At 33.1% G+C, this 19777-nt stretch overlaps 2 protein-coding genes across 5 annotated transcripts; one reads left to right on the forward strand and one right to left on the reverse strand.

Annotated features, from left to right (window-relative positions):
- Positions 1-61: 61 nt before the first annotated feature.
- LOC119633145 (metallophosphoesterase 1 homolog) lies at positions 62-4281 on the reverse strand. Of its 3 annotated transcripts, none has more exons than XM_038026463.1 (7): positions 4081-4281; positions 3468-3941; positions 1004-2252; positions 778-944; positions 504-710; positions 313-449; positions 62-253 (listed from the first exon to the last, which is right to left on the reverse strand). In XM_038026463.1, exons 3-7 carry the CDS (start codon positions 1429-1431, stop codon positions 98-100), a joined length of 1095 nt encoding a protein of 364 aa, XP_037882391.1. In that variant the 5' UTR covers positions 1432-2252; positions 3468-3941; positions 4081-4281; the 3' UTR covers positions 62-97. The 3 variants fall into 3 exon arrangements, with proteins under 3 accessions (XP_037882391.1, XP_037882390.1, XP_037882389.1); XM_038026462.1 differs by lacking the exon at positions 4081-4281 and having other exon boundaries at positions 1004-1804; positions 1873-2252; positions 3468-4072; XM_038026461.1 differs by lacking the exon at positions 4081-4281 and having other exon boundaries at positions 3468-4072.
- A 77-nt stretch (positions 4282-4358) lies between these two features.
- On the forward strand, positions 4359-19513 carry LOC119633698 (sodium-coupled monocarboxylate transporter 1-like). 2 transcript variants are annotated; one of them, XM_038027383.1, is made up of 11 exons: positions 4359-5588; positions 13578-13690; positions 13788-13937; positions 14010-14169; positions 16307-16372; positions 17576-17627; positions 17696-17763; positions 17841-17995; positions 18058-18316; positions 18386-19077; positions 19134-19513. In XM_038027383.1, exons 2-11 carry the CDS (start codon positions 13578-13580, stop codon positions 19276-19278), a joined length of 1860 nt encoding a protein of 619 aa, XP_037883311.1. In that variant the 5' UTR covers positions 4359-5588; the 3' UTR covers positions 19279-19513. The 2 variants fall into 2 exon arrangements, with proteins under 2 accessions (XP_037883311.1, XP_037883312.1); XM_038027384.1 differs by lacking the exons at positions 4359-5588; positions 13578-13690 and having other exon boundaries at positions 13918-13933; positions 19134-19509.
- Positions 19514-19777: the final 264 nt, after the last annotated feature.

The raw sequence follows: 19777 nt of genomic DNA on the forward strand, positions 1-19777 counted from the left end.
GCAACTTGAAGTGTCCTGTCATTCCTATTCTATTTTATTTTTTATTTTTTTTTGCTTTATATGAATAAAATAAATACAACGAGGGAGAATTTTTGTTCTAAAGGAGCTTAATTTTCTGAAGAAACCACCTGTGAGTATCTCTCACCAATCCAACGGTAAGGAGAAAAATTGCGCATAAATACACATTGACAACAGTTTCCTGTTTTAGCATATTACACTTGGAAACCCAATGATTTTCCGAAGTTAAGGTAGCCTAAAATTAAAAATTGGAAATGTTAGAGTCAAAAGCAAATTAATCGCATTGTAAATAACCATTAGGAAACTTGGATTAATTTTATTGCGCCAATTAAATGAGGCTAAGGTATATTCATCCACGCCCCAACGATTGATTGAATGACAATAATGGTGACTATGGCCCGCAAATGATAAACGAGGTTGCAGCAGTTCCCCTGTCAATACAGACGATTGTATTTGGATTAAATTAAATTGGCATGTATGTATACCCAACCAGTCTGTGGAATTCCTCGATAAAACTTCCCATTTTTCCCGGTACTCTTCTATTTCTAAGGAATCATGTTCTGTACACGACTTATCCGATATACGATATGTTGGGAAATGTTGCATAATTATAGGTCGGCTATAATAGTGGTGATTTTGAATCGTTTCCATGTCCGAGCAAGTGTGTACATTTCGTAAACAATCCAACTTATCTAAAAAAGGACATGTTGAAATATTATTTTTTCACATGCTATATAGCAATGTCTTTCATATCAATACCTTTTATATTATGCAGGTCTTTTAGGGCATTTTTGCAGAAACTGCAACCATCGTTTTCCATAGCCATTGAGTTGATTAAGATAAAATGTACTTTGTTTACGGTATATAAGTGGATTCCGGTATAATTGAGATGCCTTTTGAAACGATTTACGACATAGGGCTGCATCCTACAAATTCAAACTTTAATATCCACACACAACGACCTTCATATGTACATGAATTACACCTATAATGAAAACCAATATCATGGTTCCCGGCTATACTTATCAATCGTATATGTTGAGGTGTATGAAAGTAGCTACGAAAGCGTCGAATATATTCTCGAAAATAATGTTGGTTGACAAAATAACCTTCATCAAACAGATCTCCTAAAATGAAAACAACATCGGGATAATGTATAGTTAAAGACGCTTGAAACGCCCGTCTCATATGCCATTCACGATACAATTTATCTAACCAATGGCCGTTTACAGGTCCTAGTAAGTGAACATCGGCTAAAATCATAGCCCTTAAACTTGGGACATCTTTATCTTGTGGAAGTGGTGGCCATTCACATTTCCACAACGTAATATAATCGGCCAGAAATTCACAATAAAATATCGAACCGAACACAATGAGAAAATAAATGTACAATTTTTTCCTTCGCAAACCCATTTTGTTTTTTATTATATTTTCGTAGAGTACTCGGCAAAATTTTCGCAAATACTGCAAGTCCTACCAGCCGCTAAATGAATCGACTAAAACAGCTGTTCAAAAGTATTTCATGTTTACTTTTACGTTACGAGCGGAATTATTTTTTTTACAATTTTTATCATTTTGCATTTATTTTCAGGATTAAAAAAAAGTGATGCAAATTTTGTTCTTTTCTTTTGCATTCATATCTTATGATTTGTGTTCTGCGATTTTATTGTCGAAAGTCAATTTTCTTGCATGTTTGGCGAGATCAATAAAGTCAAAAGGTAAGCGAACTTAGATGTCATGCTTTTCTATTTCCAAAATGCAATTCCTGAAGAATGTAAATGAATTTCTGAAAAATGGAAAAGAATTTCTAGCAACTGAAAGTTAAAGTGATAGCTAGTTTACTATTAGACGTACAAAAACTCTTCAGCCAGCAAGTATGTCAATCCCTTTTGAGTAAAAATTTCAGTATATGTCAAATTATTTCCAACTCTTTTTATCGTTTTTGCCTTAAATACTCAATGTTAGAATTAGTCGTAGTAAATGTATCGGCATATTGTTGCTTTTTGTGTACTCTGTGCTTCTTTAAGGTTTAAAGTAATTTTTTTGAAAAATAACACAAATTGAAGTGGCTTTTTACAAGTTCCTTTTTGGTCCCGAATTCATGGTCTTTGCATCAAAATGCAGCAAAAGCTTATTTAAAACATTATATAATTATTTCACCGAATTTAGAACTGCGAAATCTGGTCACCTTAGCTCGCTGCATTTAGTTATAAAAGGGGTGATGAATGCAAAAGCTAAAAATAAAATACAAGTGAGGAAAAACAAGCACAGTGTTGTATTAACAGACGTTGTAAAAAAAGACGTTTTTTATAAAAATTATGTAACGATTAGGTAAAAATGACTAACAGAGCTTGCCTAGAAAATTATTTTAATAAATTAAGAATTAACTGCACAAATACACATATTTAACTTGAAGGTGAATTGTAATTCTACTTCTAATTTTTCAAACTTAGTAATTCATTTTTAGAAGCAATTGATGAAAAGCTAAAAAGATTAAGAAGTGATTTGTAGAATGAAGCAAGTTTTCTGCGCATATCTAACTATATGTATCTATACCCTCCTAACCTAAAACAAAGTTATTTAAAGCTTAGCAAATATTTGTTAATTAAAAAAACTCAGATGCTTTTCTCGCTTTTTGCTTAAGTTTGTCTTCATTTAAAACACAATTATAAGTTTGTTCAACGTTTTGTTTTTTTTATAACGATAGTAATTGTTATATTTGCACTTAAGTTAGAAGTACATGTTCTTTTCATTTTTTAAGTGATTTCAATATGAATGCAACAAGAAGCGCAAAAAGCAAAAATTATTGGTTTCGAGCACATTTAATGTTAAATTAAACATGAGTACATGAATTCTAAGGGATTTCTTTGCTTGCTATGCTCTCTCTCTCTCCCCCTCTCTCTCACGATCACTTGGCACTATTAAGGTGTTTGTTATTGTAAAATTTTAATTTACTTTCAAAGAGAGACTTAAATTCAATATGAATTCTTTACATAAATAAAGATTAAACATTTTTTATATTTCCTTAGTTCTGCGTATTAGCTTTATCATTTAACCTTTTTTTTATAATTTATAGTTCATCATCAACCAGCAATATCACATTCGTTTAAAAAATATTCGAAAAATCTCAAATGCATTAAGAAATGTACAAAAGGTTGACTTTACTCTCAGAAGTTGCGTTTCACATTCTCAGCCCTTTTTTTAGGGACTCGATAAGAAATGTAGCCCATTGTAAATTGTACTCAGAGTCTCTTAATTTTGTGTGTGTGTCGTAGCTTTAAATCCAGTGTATTTTATTGTTGCAAATTCTAATTTTTGTTTACATTTGCCATGCACGTGTTACTGTTTACATTTCAGTGGTAAGACGTATTTTGTTGCTGTAAAAGTAGTACCGAGTGTATCGAGTGTGGTTGTTGCTGTAAAACAAGTAATTCATCTTCATTACTTACAATTGAATTTTCCACTATTGCGTTTCCCTCTTCCGGGGACTGTATTGCATTTTGATGGTTTCCCTCTTCCGGAAACTGTATTGTATTTTCTGTATTTTCTGATATATTTGGGCTATTATAATCCAAGGTTTTCCCTAAGCTTTTTGATGTTGATGCAATATTGTTGTCGTCCTGTTCCATTACTTCCACTTTGCTTTTTAATGGGCTGTTCTTTTTATAAGTGTCTAGGTGGAGTGTTGGGACGGCATCTATGGCCAATACAGTATTACGGGCGGTATGTTTTATATATTGTTGTAAAAAATGCTTATCGCAAATATAATAGTTTTTTTTATCATTTGAAGCGTTTAATATGGTTAGCCAATTTTGTAATTTATTTGCAGGGATTTTAAATACACATCTGTTTTCAACAGATTTACCTCTATAATATTTGCATACTATGCACACTTTTCTCCCCACCATTATCAAACAATAATACTAAAAATATAGGAATACTAAAAATTATAAAGGCGTTGTAATACAAAATAATTGAAAACCTTTCTAAAAAGAAAAGAGTAAAAGGTTTTAATTTTCACTCTTCTCATTTCCGAAATAAATAATAAAAATTCTTTCTCACTTTGAAAAATTGAAATGCTTTAATCACTCTTTGAAAAATAATAAATGAAATTTGCTTAAACATATGTTTCAGAATCATGTGTTTCAGTTCTCTAGTTACAGGTGTGTGTTATGTTTTGTTCTTCTCCTGCTATTGAACGAATCAACAATCGAAGATTTTATTGCCATCTCTGTGTTCCGTGTGTTTTATGTTAAATAAAAAGAAATGATCGAAAAAAATAATTGCGAACAGCAGACGGCGTTAACGTTATTGTATTGCATTTTAAAAAATTTCCAGTTTATTTCTTGTTGTTGGCTTGGGCACATTGAAATCGGTAAAAGCGACTGCGGATGATTTCGTAATGAGAACTTGAAAAGAAAAAAAACTTGTGGAAAAAGTCATTTCTTCAGCAGATCGTCGTTGATCAGTAACGCAAAGTTCAGCGCATATTTTCTTTGATTGCTTAAATAACTTAGTAGAAATCTCACAGAAGGAAAGCTAAAATAGATTTGTTTAGAAGACAGAGATCGTTTCAAAAATATATATGTGCACACGATGCTACTACGCATATGTATAAATATATACATAAATGTATAAATATATAATTTCGTTCGTTATATTTTCTTGTTAAACCGGCGCTTATTAAGCTTCGAAGTGATTTTTTCCTGCTTTTCGATTCTTTTTTCCTTGCGGTTTTATAGCTGTGTGTGGTGTAATTTTCGCTTCGTTTATTATCATCATTATTTTCGATTTCAATATTATGAATACGTAATAGTTTTGAAAACGCGTAAATAAACGTTTCTATGCCCGAGCTTTTTGATTGTTACAAATGTGAATAAATTTTATTATCTGCGCACTCTATCTTCCTTTGAATTGATTGCAGAGCTGATAACGAACGCATGTCTCATGTTCAACACATCTAAACAGTGCCCTGCAATACCCTATATTTATATATAAATTGAACTAAGTAAAAATAAAAAAGAATAAATGGAATCTAACGACAATGCTCTAAAAATATAAACAATCAAATGATCACCAACTACATACGTACATATAACGCTGACAACTGCAGTACAAACTAATAAATTGTTATAAAAATAATAACAATAATAGAAATTATAAACAAATAACTGTAAAGTCTGTCAATTGTCTCTCGTATTTTTTTTCTTATTGTATTTGGTTTTATTTTTTCAATATTTAATAAATAATTAGATAATAAATTCTACGCGGTTTTAGATTAAAAGACGTTTACAATGAACAATTTGCTTTAACGAGAACTCGCCCTGGAATTATTACTTCGATGATAGGTAACCGTTGGCAATTTTCGTTTTCTTTTTGACCACTCTTTCGTATGACCGCGTAAAAGTTTAATCGATTGTTTTTGTGAGTAAACGACGTGATAAATTATAAATATTTCCGATAGGAAAGTGGCTGCGTGTGCGTGCATTTACGGATTCCAAACATTAATAAATAAAACAAACACTAAAAATTCCAATTTAATCCCTTTGAACGTAACCCGAGTCTAAAAGGTAAACATTCGTTGAATGGGTTTATGTAAATCTTCATTTTAATTTACACGTAAATGTCAAGTATTTCACTTATACTGTAGCGGCTGTTTCGAAAATACTTCTTCTGTTGCAATAACCGTATAATATATTATGTTAATGATTATTAAGTAGGTTGATCTTTACGAATATACATATGTACGTATATATATATATATATATATATATATAGATTATTTAAATTGTGAAACATACCACGTTCCAATAGCTTCATCGCAAGTTGCTTTGAAGCACACAACTTTAATTCCTGATAAGAGAAGATCTTGGGATTCAAACTATAAATAAAGTACTAAATTGAAAGTTTCCATTGTGAAGAATGCGTCTCCATTATGTCGGGTGTTGAGGAGAAAATTACCGAACGAATGCTTACAATTAAATTGAACGGACCCAATGTTAGAAGAAGCTAGCGTTTAAATTTTGGAACTCTCTATAAGCAGCAGAGCGTGTTAAAATGTCCACCTTTTTTTTTTGTGTAATATGTTTGTAAGTCCATGTGTCCGTTTTATGATGGGTGTGCCTTTTTACAATTTTGAAAAATTCCGAATGCGGGACAAACTGAAAACCTTCATTCTGAGCATTTTTACAAATGAAAGAGAATACAGAGGCTAGATAATAAACTCTTTGAAGAATTGCGCAGATTATCTATATTTTTCTCCGATTTGAATCAGAACAATTTTTTTTGTAACAAAGTTGAACCTATTTGGATTAACAAAATGATCACCGCAGTAATCCAAAAAATAAGCTTTAAAAAGCGTGATAGTAAACTTAGCAAAGGCAGTTAAGAATAGATGTAGGTTACAAAATTATAGATGCACTGCTTTGTTCCTGATGAGCCTTCATATGATACATTCTTAAACTTAAATACTTAGCATATGCGAAGAGCGCGATAAAAAATAGACTCTGGCAGGACTTTAACGATGATCGCTGAATGAAACGGCACAGAATTGAAGAATTAATGGAAATGTTCAGAGGGTAAAGGGTCCCGAAGTGAACATCCAAATATATAAAGATTAGCAGATGTATGGCAGATTATATAGTTGAAAGTGAAATCACAATGAACACACATGCGACTATTAATCACTCAGTCACTCATTTATAGTCAATAATAAGAAAAACAGCTGTTGTTGTTGACAAGCAAATGATTCGCTAAAACTAATTAATAATTTTTTTACATAAATGCATGTATAATATATAAGCATTTCTAAGCGTATTGGATGATTTAGCTAGGACGAGATTAATTCCAAGCCTGCATGGTTAGAGGCGAACGGAAAATCTTTTTAAAACTAACACTTTAAACGCATTTCTTTCGAACTCACGCTTTTTAACACTTTCTCGTTCAATTTTGCCCCGGTTGATGTAAAATATTAACTGGTGCATTAAATAAGGCTTCCTAACCTTCACTGTTTGCATTTTTCCAGTGAAATAAGATATTTCAGTTCTATGGCCGGCGGACTTACGTGTCATTTTTATGAAGTAATTTTTTTTTGAAAACGGTGATTACTTGATTTCGAATTATATTATAAAAAGTCTTGGCTCGCTGCTCTTGCAGAGGCAAGAGAGGCCGTCGAAAGAGAACAATTTTTTTTTTGATTTTACGAGATCTCTCACACTTTCATTTTATTTTTAAAATAATTGAAGAATATTTTTTTGCAATTTTAAGTTTCCATATGTAACACCAGCGAGTGGTAGATTTAGGAAATTTATTCTCATTTTTTTTAAATATTCCTTTACTAGATCGTCATAATAAACGCAAATCGCTAATTGTTTTGGGATTTATGAGCAAAATAATGCCGAATTACTTAAAAAAAAGCATTAAATTAAAAAAAAAAAACACGGAAAATATATTAGTTCGCGAACGAATCTTTTATACGCATCACCGTTATCTTAAGAAAGACTAAAGAAAAGGACGAAAGAACTAAATTTTTATACTTTATAATGTTGTGTGGGTGCGGCCGATTTTGTTTACCCATCACTGAATCACTGAATTATGATGGGAGACCTCACAAAGTATATATATATTCTTGATCCGAATCAACTTCTAAATCAATTTAAGGAAGTCCGTCTGTCCATCTGTGTAATGTCTGTTGTAAACATTGTCCTGACCGGAAAAATAAAGCCATCAATCTCAAATTTAGCAGAAACGTTGGAGGCCTTGCACGCAGAGTAATATTGAAAATGGCTTAAATTGGTGCAAGCACACGCGCGCAGTATCACGTAAACTGAGAATCTCTCTGTTTTTCAAAAGTACCAAAAAAGCGTTGTATCAGATAAATGTACAAAAATTTGATCGCACGTTCTCTGGACGATGCTTCAGCTCTCGTACAAAAATGGGGAAAATTGATCACACCGATCTAGTATCACAGTGTTGTTGTAGGAGTTGATTCTGATCAAGAGCACGTATATTTTGAGGGGTTTCTGATGCCTCCTTCTGCATGTCGCAAAAGTTTCAACAAAATCAACACACTCCGCATTCTTCACTGATGGGTGTAAAAAACAAAACAATAAAAACAGAACGGTATAAATGAAATTTCTATTTCCATATATTTTTGATCTTTTAAATGCTGGCGCTGTTGCTTGTCACTTTAGTAGAAGTATTTTTTAATTTTTACGTTAATTTGTATATCGAAGTGTTTTGCGGTTGTTAAGTCCATATCATAGTTCATGTGTATGAATTTTATCACTTCGTTTGAAGGATAGGCGTACTTGCTTAATAGATCTTACGAGGTACTCATGTTTTGTTTTGTTAAAATTCTAATTTGGTCTACTAATGTTCACCTATGCGGTCGCTTACTAATTTTGTCAAAACGTTTGCAACGCTCAGTAAGAAGCATCAAAGACGCCACAAAGTATATATATATTGTTATGAAATTCGCATTACTAAGCTACAGTCCGTATCATTGGATCGTGGATAATTTGATCAAGAGAAATACACTTCAAAGCTCTTTTATTTTACTATTTTGTCTTTCACAGCAGTAGGAATATTTATTTACATTATATTTCTTACATGTAGGATTATTTATAATTTCTTTTGGCCGTACTCTCAGCTCAAATGCTCTTGCCCGACTAACTCTCCCTTCCACAAATATTCTATTTATGTACATTTTTACAAGCATGTTACCCTACCTAAATTTATGGTTTTATTTCTAATCCCAGCCTGCTTTTCCGCTAATCGTTTTCACCGGCCTGCAGCTGCATGAGGCGCCTGCGAATGCTCATTTGGTTTTTCCTTCTTGAGCGAATTTATTATTACAAAAATTACTTAGCTGACATTAACTGGATTTGGGATTTTCGTAACAATCGTTTTGATTAGCATCAACGATTTGAACACATCCGTCTATCCGTCCAATCATCTGTCGGTAAATGCCGTAAAAATAAAGCTATCGACTTGAAATTTGTTAAAAGCAGTGATTGTTTTCGTACGCAGGCAGGCATTAAAAATAAGACAATTCGGTCGAAGGGCACGCCCACAGTACCACGTAAACTGAGAACACCTCTGTTTTTTAAAGGGAATAAAAAATTGGTTTTTTACTCATTATTCATAAACTAATGCAAATAAATGTACAAAAACTTGAACGGGTATTCTATGAGCGTTGCTGTAACATTTCTGCATAAAAATTTAACAAACTGACCACGCCTAATTTTATAGGGTATCAAAATTTAATTGTTTTTTCAATAGCTTTATAACGTGCAGAAACAAGCTTCAAAAGCCCCATAAATTGTGCAGATTTTTGGCCAGTTTCAAATTTGGAATGCATATAAACATGCCCGTCTATTCGTCTGCCCATTTGTCTGCGGGACTTTGTAGTATTTGTGGCAAATAATTTCCGGTTAGCGAAAATGAAAATATCGCGTAAAAATTTTCAAAAGAATGATCGAAGAACGGGCACATCTATTACGCCCACACCTATATCCGACAAAAACTTTTATTTCGAAAATAGAGAAAATCAGCCGCACCTACTACCGATTATAGAACATGAAAATTTATTTCTTTTACTTGTTCGTCTTTATTAGGATAACCATGATGGCTACAAAAGATTCGATCAGGACTGAATATAATTTTCTTACTTGTTAATATCTTCGCAAGAGCTAAAATTGAGATAAACCATTGAAATTAGTCGACGCCTGTTGCCCCCGACGATAGATATCTGCCTAGGAGCACAGTTAGTTACAAGGCCGTTTTATCTGACTTACACTACTTCTGACCCGTTGCTCATTTTATCTATTTAGGCTTTGCAAAGCTTACCTATCTATTCCCCGCGTCTTCTTATCTACTCCCCTGATCTTTTGCAAGCGTATTTAAATAAAATATATTTAACCTTAGAACAAGGGGTTTGGTAAGCGAAAAATAAACTTCAAATATATTTATATAATCTCTCTCATATATAAGGGGTAAGTTGAGGTTTTTTTGTTAATTTAAGAAATGCGTTTTAGTTTTTTTACAAAGTGCGGCTTAGCAAATACATCTCGTGTAAACAATGTTCTGGTGAACGTAATGTACTTGTTGCATTTTATATACATTGGAACTTCAATGATGGGTTTCCACGATTCATTATATTCAATATAGAATATGCGCTATCTTTAATATCTATTTAAAAGGTATATAGATATGGTTCGTAGTGTTCGTCATTAGCTAACATCGTTTTTAAAAATATAATTATATTGATTTAACGGCACTTTTTTATAACGATATGTCTTTGCATAGCGTTAGCTAATAATAATGTAAGCTCCGTGCAACTAATATTCAATAAAATTTACATGAAAGGAATTTGTGGAAAACTTGCACTCAACGGATTATGTACCCAACTAAATTCTACATACATACATACATACATACATACATACATACATAGAATATCAGCATAATTCTATGCTGATTGGTAAGTTTACGCTGATGTCCGTCCGTTGTTCCTGGCCTTGATCTCTTTAATAATATAAAAATGTCAAAAGTGGCCGGAGTCTGTTAAAAGTGGTCACAATGATGAAATCAATTAAAAAAAAAAAAAATGCTTGAAGTTATTATCAAATTTATTTATTAAGAACTGTAAGCCGAATGTAATTTTTTTGCATTCGTTGATTTTTCACACATTTTTAACATATTAAAATGAAATGAATGTGGAAGTGTGTCATATTGCTTTTGTTTCCTTATTGTTTACATAACTATTTTTAATACTTAATGGAGTTAGTGATTGGTTGACGCACAATCTTGTTCAATTTATATGCACATGTAGGGCTGGAATACAATATCAAATTGACATATTGTTTTAGGTAACTTTGTATCAATAATTGGGTGAAATTGTATTTAATAATTTTATAAATATTTACAAAACAGAAATTCTGAGGTTGTTCTAAGGTGCAGTAGGGCTAACGGGGAGTACACAGCGTAGCTGCAAAGCGGTTTAGTTGAAAAAGTTGCTCCAGCGGCTTGTCACCTGACTTGAAGAGTGCAGCAGTGTTCGACTGTAAGACAGTACGATGTTAAGAAGCACTCCGTCCAAGGAGAGGAGAGCATTGATGCATTAATAAAAACTGACATTTATCAGACAGACGTTCACTCAAACCCACTTATATGGGGCGGTGTCTCGCATGAAGGAAGTGAATAATATACGAAAGACATGAATTTCAAATGAAGAATCGAGAAACATTTCTTTTTACATCCATCACTCTAAGATGTGGGTATGGTCATTTTGTTTTTTTCCATACTTATAACTAACACCCAATAGGAAATTTCAGAGAATCTCTAAAGTATACTCTTATTCCTATGCATTCTTGATCAGCGTGAAGCTCTGAGTTGATTTAGCCATGTCTATCCGCCTGTGTATCTGCAAACAAGACTTCAAAACTATTTTTTTGTTCACTCCTTAAATGAAGATATATTATCTGCCGGTAAGGCTCCGCGATTAATTTTTCCTTAATAATACTAGCGACATGGGTTTCAAATAAAAGAACTTGGAGAGTACAATGCGAAAAAGAATCTTTTTTTATTTATTATTATTATTATTATTATTATAAATTTAGCCAGAGAATAAATTCTAAGACTAAAGTCTTAAAGCACTAGCATCTAGGGCTATCGGCTTCTTATTAAAAACTCTACCGCACTTGAGGTTTGAACCCACGACTATTGAGTTGCTCGTCGAGTCTCTCGCCTACTCGGCCACTCAGGCGGATGAATCTTTTTTTAAAATTGTTCTGTTTGTGTATGATTCCTTTCATCTTTACACATTTGACAAGTATCAACGCTTAAGGCCGTTGATGATTTCAATAGAGCGCTTGTTTCATGGCAAGGCTTTGAAATTTTTCAATTTTACCCAGCTTTTTTTTTTACTAATCCATAAGATCATTCATCTCTATTCAAAAGGTTCTTAGGTTCTTACGTATAGACTCGGATCAAACATGTTTTCCCTAAGCTGCCTTTAATATTCACCAGCAGCTTTCTGTAGAGTCTTTCGCAATTTCGCAAAACTGCAAACAAATTTATTCATTGGAATGTCGAAGCTTTCTGCCGGTGATAAAATCCAAGATATATATAAAATCCGATCAAAACGATCAAATAAAAGTAATAATATCATATACTCAATAAATTGGCTTTGAAGTGTTAGTTCCCGAAACTTGTAGCCCTCATGAGCAGAGATGAGATTCTAGAACTTATAGCTTATAACCTTACTCTCCGCATATGAAAATCAATTTCATATTTTTTATATTATTTTAAAAAATGCAAATTTTTGAAGTCTCGTTTATTTTACAATTATAATGTGATATACTTTATGTTAACATGACTAACAGGATTTTCTCGATTTGTTTAAGTACATTAGCCAAAGTGATTTCGCCTCCATGGCCTGACGTAGTAGATGTTTGGTATCTCTATTCTCTCCCTAAAATTTGGAAAAAAATTTCTTAAAAGAAATAAAAACTTTGTGGGCGGCAACAGTCCATCATTTCACGTAATACAGTTATTCATATATCGACTTTTCAAAACAAGACGTGACCCGAGCAATAGTTTTCGTCTTTGGGCCAAAATACGTCGGTGTACCAAATTACTTCAAAATATAGATGAGCAGTCATCAGACGGGCAGGTACGCTTAGACCGGTATAAGAAAAGATAGGTTTATCGCAAGTCGTTCTGATTGTTGCACATAATATGTATACATAATATAACATATATATATTTAAAACTGAAGAACATTGTCCAAAGACGTATGATGGTGCGTAGTCGTTATTTTAGTAACACAAACCAATCCTCAGCGCAAAGTCCTCAAGGTGGTTAGAGAAACGAGAAAAGTACTCTATAAGAACAGCCTCTCAAAGCGATTTGTAGATTAAGGTTTTCCATTACCGCAACTGAATCGAGTCGATAGTCATAATCTTGAAAAAGTTAACTTAAATAAAGTAAATATAAGTAAATCATAAATAGTTTGCATAGTCTGTAGCACATTTGAGATGCGAAAGAAAGTAAATAAATGCAATCGACTCTTGATGATGTATATGCAATATACGGATGTATAAGATTTAAGTTAGGAGATTTTTTGTGATCATCATCAACAATCCATTGATTGCTTGAATTCAGTACACACACATACTTCTGTAGGGTTTTAAATCGTCTCAGTCGCCTCAGTTAGGATTTCGGAATTCTCAAGGTCACAACGATCAATGTAAACGGTTAAATTTACGATCGTCAAAATTTGTTTAAAAAATAAACCAAAAATTATTTAAAAAAACATTGTTATCTTTATAGCTTGTAACCGATAGATATAGATATATATATATCGATTCAGAATTTGCCATTTATTTAATTTATAAAGTTTGGTAAACACAAATAGTTCCAACTAATGCGTTGATAAGGGGAAAATTATCAAATCCAAGCGATCTTGTAAATAAATAAAATTCGCTTCATATAGAGTTAAAAGTTTTTATTTTATTAGAAAATGTTGAGATTTCGAGTTTTCATTAATCTTTTAGATGAAAAAATACATCGATTTTCAAACATTTCACTTCCATTGGGCTGACTATTTAGTGTTTGCAGCAATGATTTTTTTATCAACTGGTACCGGTCTCTTCTTTGCATTTTACAAGTAAGTAACAAGGTCCATATCTATCGATCTATATATTAGGCATAAATATTTAATAGATATAGATATATATATACTTTCCCGATTTTTTGAATTTTAGAAAAGAAAAAGCTATTGAATTAGGACAGCAAGATATTGATAGCGGGGAGAAGAGAAGGAAAAATGATTTTGATACATCGAATATGAACGAATATTTATTGGGTTCAAGAAAATTAAAAATATTTCCGGTATCGATGAGTTTGGTCGGTAGGTAAGTAATTGAAATAATTCACCAGCATCTTACTGCAATAATGTATACATTTTCTTATCATTTGCATTGCAGTTATGTATCTGGTGTCACTATACTCGGTACCGTATCAGAAATTTATTATTTCGGCACTCAATATTGGATGATCGTGATTTCTATTGTATTTATGGCTGTAGCTGTATCAAAAATTTACTTACCAGTTTTTTCCGTTTTACGTGTGAATTCATCCTATGAGGTATGTATGTAAAAAAAAAAAAATTTTCTCTTTCAACGAATACAATATGTTAAGTAAATGAATGGTTTTTTTCAAACATGCTTGCAAGCAAGTGGTTTTTTCTTCACTTATCACATGTTTAATTAAATGGTTATCAATCATTCTAAATGACCAAGTAAAATTTCTAACTGAATCTAATATGATTACAAACATTTTTTTGGACTCACCGTAAAATATTAATAACTATTTTGTTATTATTTTTACGAACTTGGTTAAGCAAAGTGCGTTGTGTGACATGTCTAACGGTAAATTTAATTTGCCCCAACCATTGAAAATAGGTGGAAGGCTGTTCAGCAGCTAGAGCTAGCTATTGTTTAACAACTATGTCATTATAGGAAATTATACGCTTAATACGCTTCACATAATGAAAACAGAGTATATTATAGCATGCTAGCAATAGAGTGCATCAAGACCAGCACGCTTGCAGTTGCTATCCAATTATATCCCAAATATGTGCACTGGCACTATATATGAGAGCGTATTGTCAAGTTGAAACCGCAAGATCATTCATTCAATCAACAGAGGAGATGAATGTTGAAGTTCTTACTTTAAACGAATTTCTTCTTTACTTGCTTTCATGAAATTCATATATTGTATGTCAATTTTGCGCAAATTTTTTATCTCTTCATAGCTCCAATGTATTGTATGGCCAACCATATGTATTATATAGATAGGGAAAAGTAGCTCAGCACTACTGCATTCATACGACAAAATAGGCAAACCCTTCTTAGGCAAACCCTTCTTTGGTCACTTTGAAGGAATTCATATGTCGTACGTTGGCCTTGTTTAACCTTTGATTCTTTGACAAACCACGTGTGCAATCATATAAGAGAAACTATTGTGTTGCCAATCATTGATTCCAAAAGAATTTTGCGTTTCGAGTTATATCTGAAGCAACCACGGCATACAAAAACCAGATCTCTTCCTAAGCTTATCAATCTTTGCGTCGAAATAGCACCAGAACAGCCTCGACATATTGCCTGAAATATCAATTTTGATATTGAAAGTTTCTCTTGATTCTCTTACATCCCCTAGGATTGATGTTAATTTGTCGCAGTTTAGTGTTCTCTCCTCAAAATACTTTGTCCTATGTTATTACATTTGTTTTTTTGAATGTTCAAGATAAAATGTGTGATCTCTCGCTTATATACATATACCGCATATTCACGCCGTTACACAGCACGTTACTATTGAATTGTTCGCGAATCTATTTGATAAGACAAACGGTTTCACGTTATGCGATATTTAGAAAAAAAAAAATAAATAAATGAACAAAAATAAAAGTAAAAAAACAACAACAAGAGAGCGATGATTACCAAAAGGTTTGGTCTAAGCCGTGATGTAATTTGTTTTTCCCCTTCTTCTTTTTATTGTAAATTGTCACTTATTGTTGCTAATAAATGGACTGGACTTTGTCCAAGCACTCGGCAAAGATATCATTTCCATTGCCAATCAATTTACGTACTTGTTATTAGCAATTCTTTAATTGAGTGTTGATAAATGAAAAAAAAAAAAAAAATATCAACTAAGAAATTTATACTCGGCTGTGGTCGAAACTTTTATATCCACCACTTATATCTTCGAGCCTTTGGAATAATGCGTGGGCACAGACCGGTTTTTCATTTTTTTTTTTTTTTTTTCTTGCATATCATTTATCTGTCCTTTTATATCTTGTAGTTTATGAGCAAAGAGCCGAAGACTTGAGCTTTTTTTCTTCTTGTTTTTGAAAAGAAATGTATTCTTAGTTTATTTCGCACTGCATGCATTCATCCATGTTCATTTTGACATGTTCTCAATAGCAATCTGCGTGTAAGAAATCTTAGTATTTTTGCCAAATTTCGAGTCCTTACAAAAATGGCAAAATGAACAGAGAGTGATGCATGGATTGATTCAGAATATGATAATTAATATAAATATATAGGCTTTATAGGGTCTCTGAAGCTTCCTCCCGATGTTGCAAATTTTACTCTTTCACTTACTTATGCCTACGTACATACTTGCTAGCTTGCATACAAACCAAATTTTCATCGGTTTGAACCTGTAGGCTGCTATTCATAATTCTCAATCTGGATTTCTTTTCTTTTTTTTTTTTTTTTAGTACTTGGAAATGCGATTTAGTCCTGCAATACGAAGCCTGGCTTCAATCATGTTTGTAATGGACGAGGTAAGTAATGCGGCGGGAAAAATTATACTTTCCTTGGATATTATTCTTAAACTATCCTACATCTCAAAACCCCATATACGAAAAAAATTGTTAAATGCTTTAAAAATTTTCAATTTCTCTCAATAAGTCCCTGAAGCGAGTTTTACATTAGCATTCTCTGTAGATGAAAAGTTTCATATTTGTCGCTCCCGTTTGACTGGTTATGCACTGGCTTATGCGTCCAACTATGGACAACTGGACGTAATTTGGAGTCACGACACGAAGTTTCGTTCTTGTCTTTCAATTTTTACAAGGACACGAGCATTAAAACGACAGTCGACGGGGTTGAAAAGCCGAGTAAATCGAAACAAAGTCTTACGCTAACCATGAGTATGTTTGTTTTGTAAAGTTACTAATATTAACCTATATAGGCCGTTTGGGTGGTCCTAAAAAATATTATTTATGCAATTGTTTATAAAACTTCTTCATGACGTTTTCATGTAATATTCTCGCATTTTACGGGTGGCCTGTCATTTAGAATCAATAGAACTTTCATCTCTACATTTTTAACACCTTACACACTAAATACATATAAGTTTTAATTTTAAATTGTTTCTAACGTTTCTTCCTCAAAATGGTTGCATTCTATATTTTTTCTACTAATGTTACTATGAAATTCGTCGATCGCTAGAATGATTGCTTCAGACTTCAGTGAACATCGAATTAATTATACTGAGTAACATGATGATAGAAAGTGATTCAATAGAATGCGTTTAGAACGATTTTCGAAGGTAGGAAAAAAAATGCTAAAGTGAGACGCGCCCCAAGCTTAAATACCTCACATCAGTTCGCTTAATTTCATTTTCAATAGAGTTTGCCACTGGGCCAAAACATGCAAGTGTATAAAATTTGATCGAAATATGTCAAAAATAGTGATCGGCAGATTGAAACGAAGAAACAAGGCAGACAGACAGACGGACAGACAGACAGACAAACTGAGAATTATATCGAGAATCGATCGATATAATAAAAAAATCTCAAGTTTTTCAAAATCTTAACATATCCGCGTACCACAAATGGTATCAGATATAATGGCAGATGAGGGACGTTTTGTAGGTGAGAGCTTACTCTTCCTATATTAGTTTTCCTTGAGATCGTCTTCCGCTATCTCCGGCTAACTGTAGTTCTTCATGGTCTTTTTCCTTCTTTCGATTTTCCTTGCAGATGTTCTTCTTACCAATCGTTCTCTACGTGCCTTCGATAGCCTTCAACCAAGGTAAAGCGCTTTGTCAATTTTTTTCGCTTTATACCAATTCACAATGTCTCGTCTGTATATTCTTTCAGTTACTGGCATCAATGTGCACGTAATCAGCACAGTAATCTGCATCATATGTGTGATTTATACAATATTGGTAGGTATATTGTAAAGATCCTTCGACCTAAATTGTTGTTGAATTTCCTTGATATGTTATGCTATTTATGGGCGTAGGGCGGCATTAAGGCAGTCGTTCATACGGATGCCTGGCAAATTTTAGTAATGTTTGTGTCTGTGATGGTAGTCGTGACAATTGGTTGCTTCAAAGCGGGCAGCATTGGGGACGTCTTTCAAACGGCCTCCGAGGGTGGTCGTCTAATATTTGCCGAGTAAGTGTATTCATTTCATTAATATTAATTAATTGATTTCAATTTTTGAAGTTTTACTATAGCATTAATCCGTCCATGTATCAGCGGCAAACGTTATGGGGTGTTCTGATTGGTGGCTTTTTTTATTGGACCTCTTTCAATGCGGTAAATCAAACTATGGTCCAACGTTATATGTCATTACCATCCTTGAGAAAGGCTCAATGGTCCATATTTATTTTTACTATAGGCATAATAGCTTTCATATCAGTCTGTTGTTTTGCCGGCCTCTTGGTGTATGAGTTCTATACCAAATGTGATCCCATGAGCGCTGGTTTAATAACGGTAGGTGGTCTTATGTTAAAGAAATGTTTATAAATTTTTGGAATTACTTAGCGAACGACTATTTTGCAGCACGATGATCAACTTTTGCCGGTTTTTGTAATGCAAACCGTTGGCCATTATTATGGTGTGCCGGGACTTTTTATAGCTGGTGTGTTCGGTGCTGCTCTAAGCTCGCTGTCAGTTGTGTTAAATTCTACCGCCTTGGTGATGCTGGAGGATATAGTGAAAGGTTGTTTACGTCTGAAATTAACGGAACGTAGCTCGACTATTCTAGTCAAGGGCTGTATTTTGATATTGGGAGTTGTAGCCGTCGCTTTGGTATTCGTGTTGGAGCAATTAAGTGGCATATTGAGCGTAGCCACATCCGTCACTGCAATTGCGGCCGGTACTACTTGCGGTCTATTCACATTAGGCATGTTGGTGCCGTGGAGCAACAGTATTGGTGCACTAGTGGGTGCTATTGCTGGTGCGTGTATATCTGGTTGGATATCTTTCGGCTCGCAAATCGCTTTTGCTAACGGCTATGTAACACCCCATAAACTAGAAATATCAGTGGAAGATTGCCCGGGAAACGTCACTATGCCCGACAATGTTTACATTGACGAATCGGACGTATTCCCATTGCATAGGCTCTCTTTTCATTGGATTAATCCTATTGGAGTTCTCACTACTGTTCTGGTAGGGACTATAGTATCATTTATATCCGGACCGACGGTACTCAAAAAACTAGATGCTGAACTAATATCTCCCGTTCTACATAGGTGGCTGGTTAAATAAGTCATTTAAAGCATTAATTATGATTGAGTTTTTTTTGCAGGTATTTGCCAAAAGAATGCTTCCCGCCATCTAGTATTACTAACGAGATGACAAGAGAAAATACCGCTACTCATCTGTTAAATGATGGTCGCGGAAAAGGCGGTAGTGAAACTGGTGAGAGCAGTGATAATAGTGGAAAATATTAATGTAATTTAAATGTTGAATAGAAACAAAAAATTCCTAAATAAAGTGTTTTGCCAAACGTAGTCTGAATCTGTACAATCCGCCAGTTTAAGCGGCGATAATTAAGTCAGTTCAAATTCATGCACTTTACCTTATTGATTAGTTTATCAAAACAAACTATAGGTTAATGTTATTACTGATTAGTTACTGATAAGTTTAAATAATTTTGTTTTATAGACAAATAAAAAACCAACGATTATGCTTAAAAACGAAACTAAAAAAAAAAAATTTTTTTTGTAAAGTTTCACAATTTTCTAATTTACATACATTTCATAACGTATATATATATATGTTGCCACTAAATTTTGAAAACACATTTCACAGCTCATTAAGAATTTATTTTTATCACATAAAATAGTTCTGTAGTATTTATAGATTATGATTAAATAATTCTTTCCTAATTTAAAAGAAATGTGGTTGGATGCTATTAAGAGATGATGTATATACAAAATTATATTAAAA

Source organism: Glossina fuscipes, unplaced genomic scaffold (genome assembly GCF_014805625.2).
Source record: "Glossina fuscipes isolate IAEA_lab_2018 unplaced genomic scaffold, Yale_Gfus_2 2, whole genome shotgun sequence".
Lineage (NCBI taxonomy): Eukaryota > Metazoa > Arthropoda > Insecta > Diptera > Glossinidae > Glossina > Glossina fuscipes.

Excerpts from the sequence above, each read along its gene's own strand:
- LOC119633145 (XM_038026463.1), bottom strand. The coding sequence starts at position 1,431 with ATGGGTTTGCGAAGGAAAAAATTGTACATTTATTTTCTCATTGTGTTC. Across the intron at positions 945-1,003 it reads GATATTGGTTTTCATTATAG|GATGCAGCCCTATGTCGTAA; the intron begins GTGTAATTCATG and ends TTGAATTTGTAG. Across the intron at positions 450-503 it reads GAATTCCACAGACTGGTTGG|GGGAACTGCTGCAACCTCGT; the intron begins GTATACATACAT and ends CTGTATTGACAG.
- LOC119633698 (XM_038027383.1), top strand. The coding sequence starts at position 13,578 with ATGAAAAAATACATCGATTTTCAAACATTTCACTTCCATTGGGCTGAC. Across the intron at positions 16,373-17,575 it reads TCATGTTTGTAATGGACGAG|ATGTTCTTCTTACCAATCGT; the intron begins GTAAGTAATGCG and ends TTTTCCTTGCAG. Across the intron at positions 17,764-17,840 it reads GTGTGATTTATACAATATTG|GGCGGCATTAAGGCAGTCGT; the intron begins GTAGGTATATTG and ends TTATGGGCGTAG.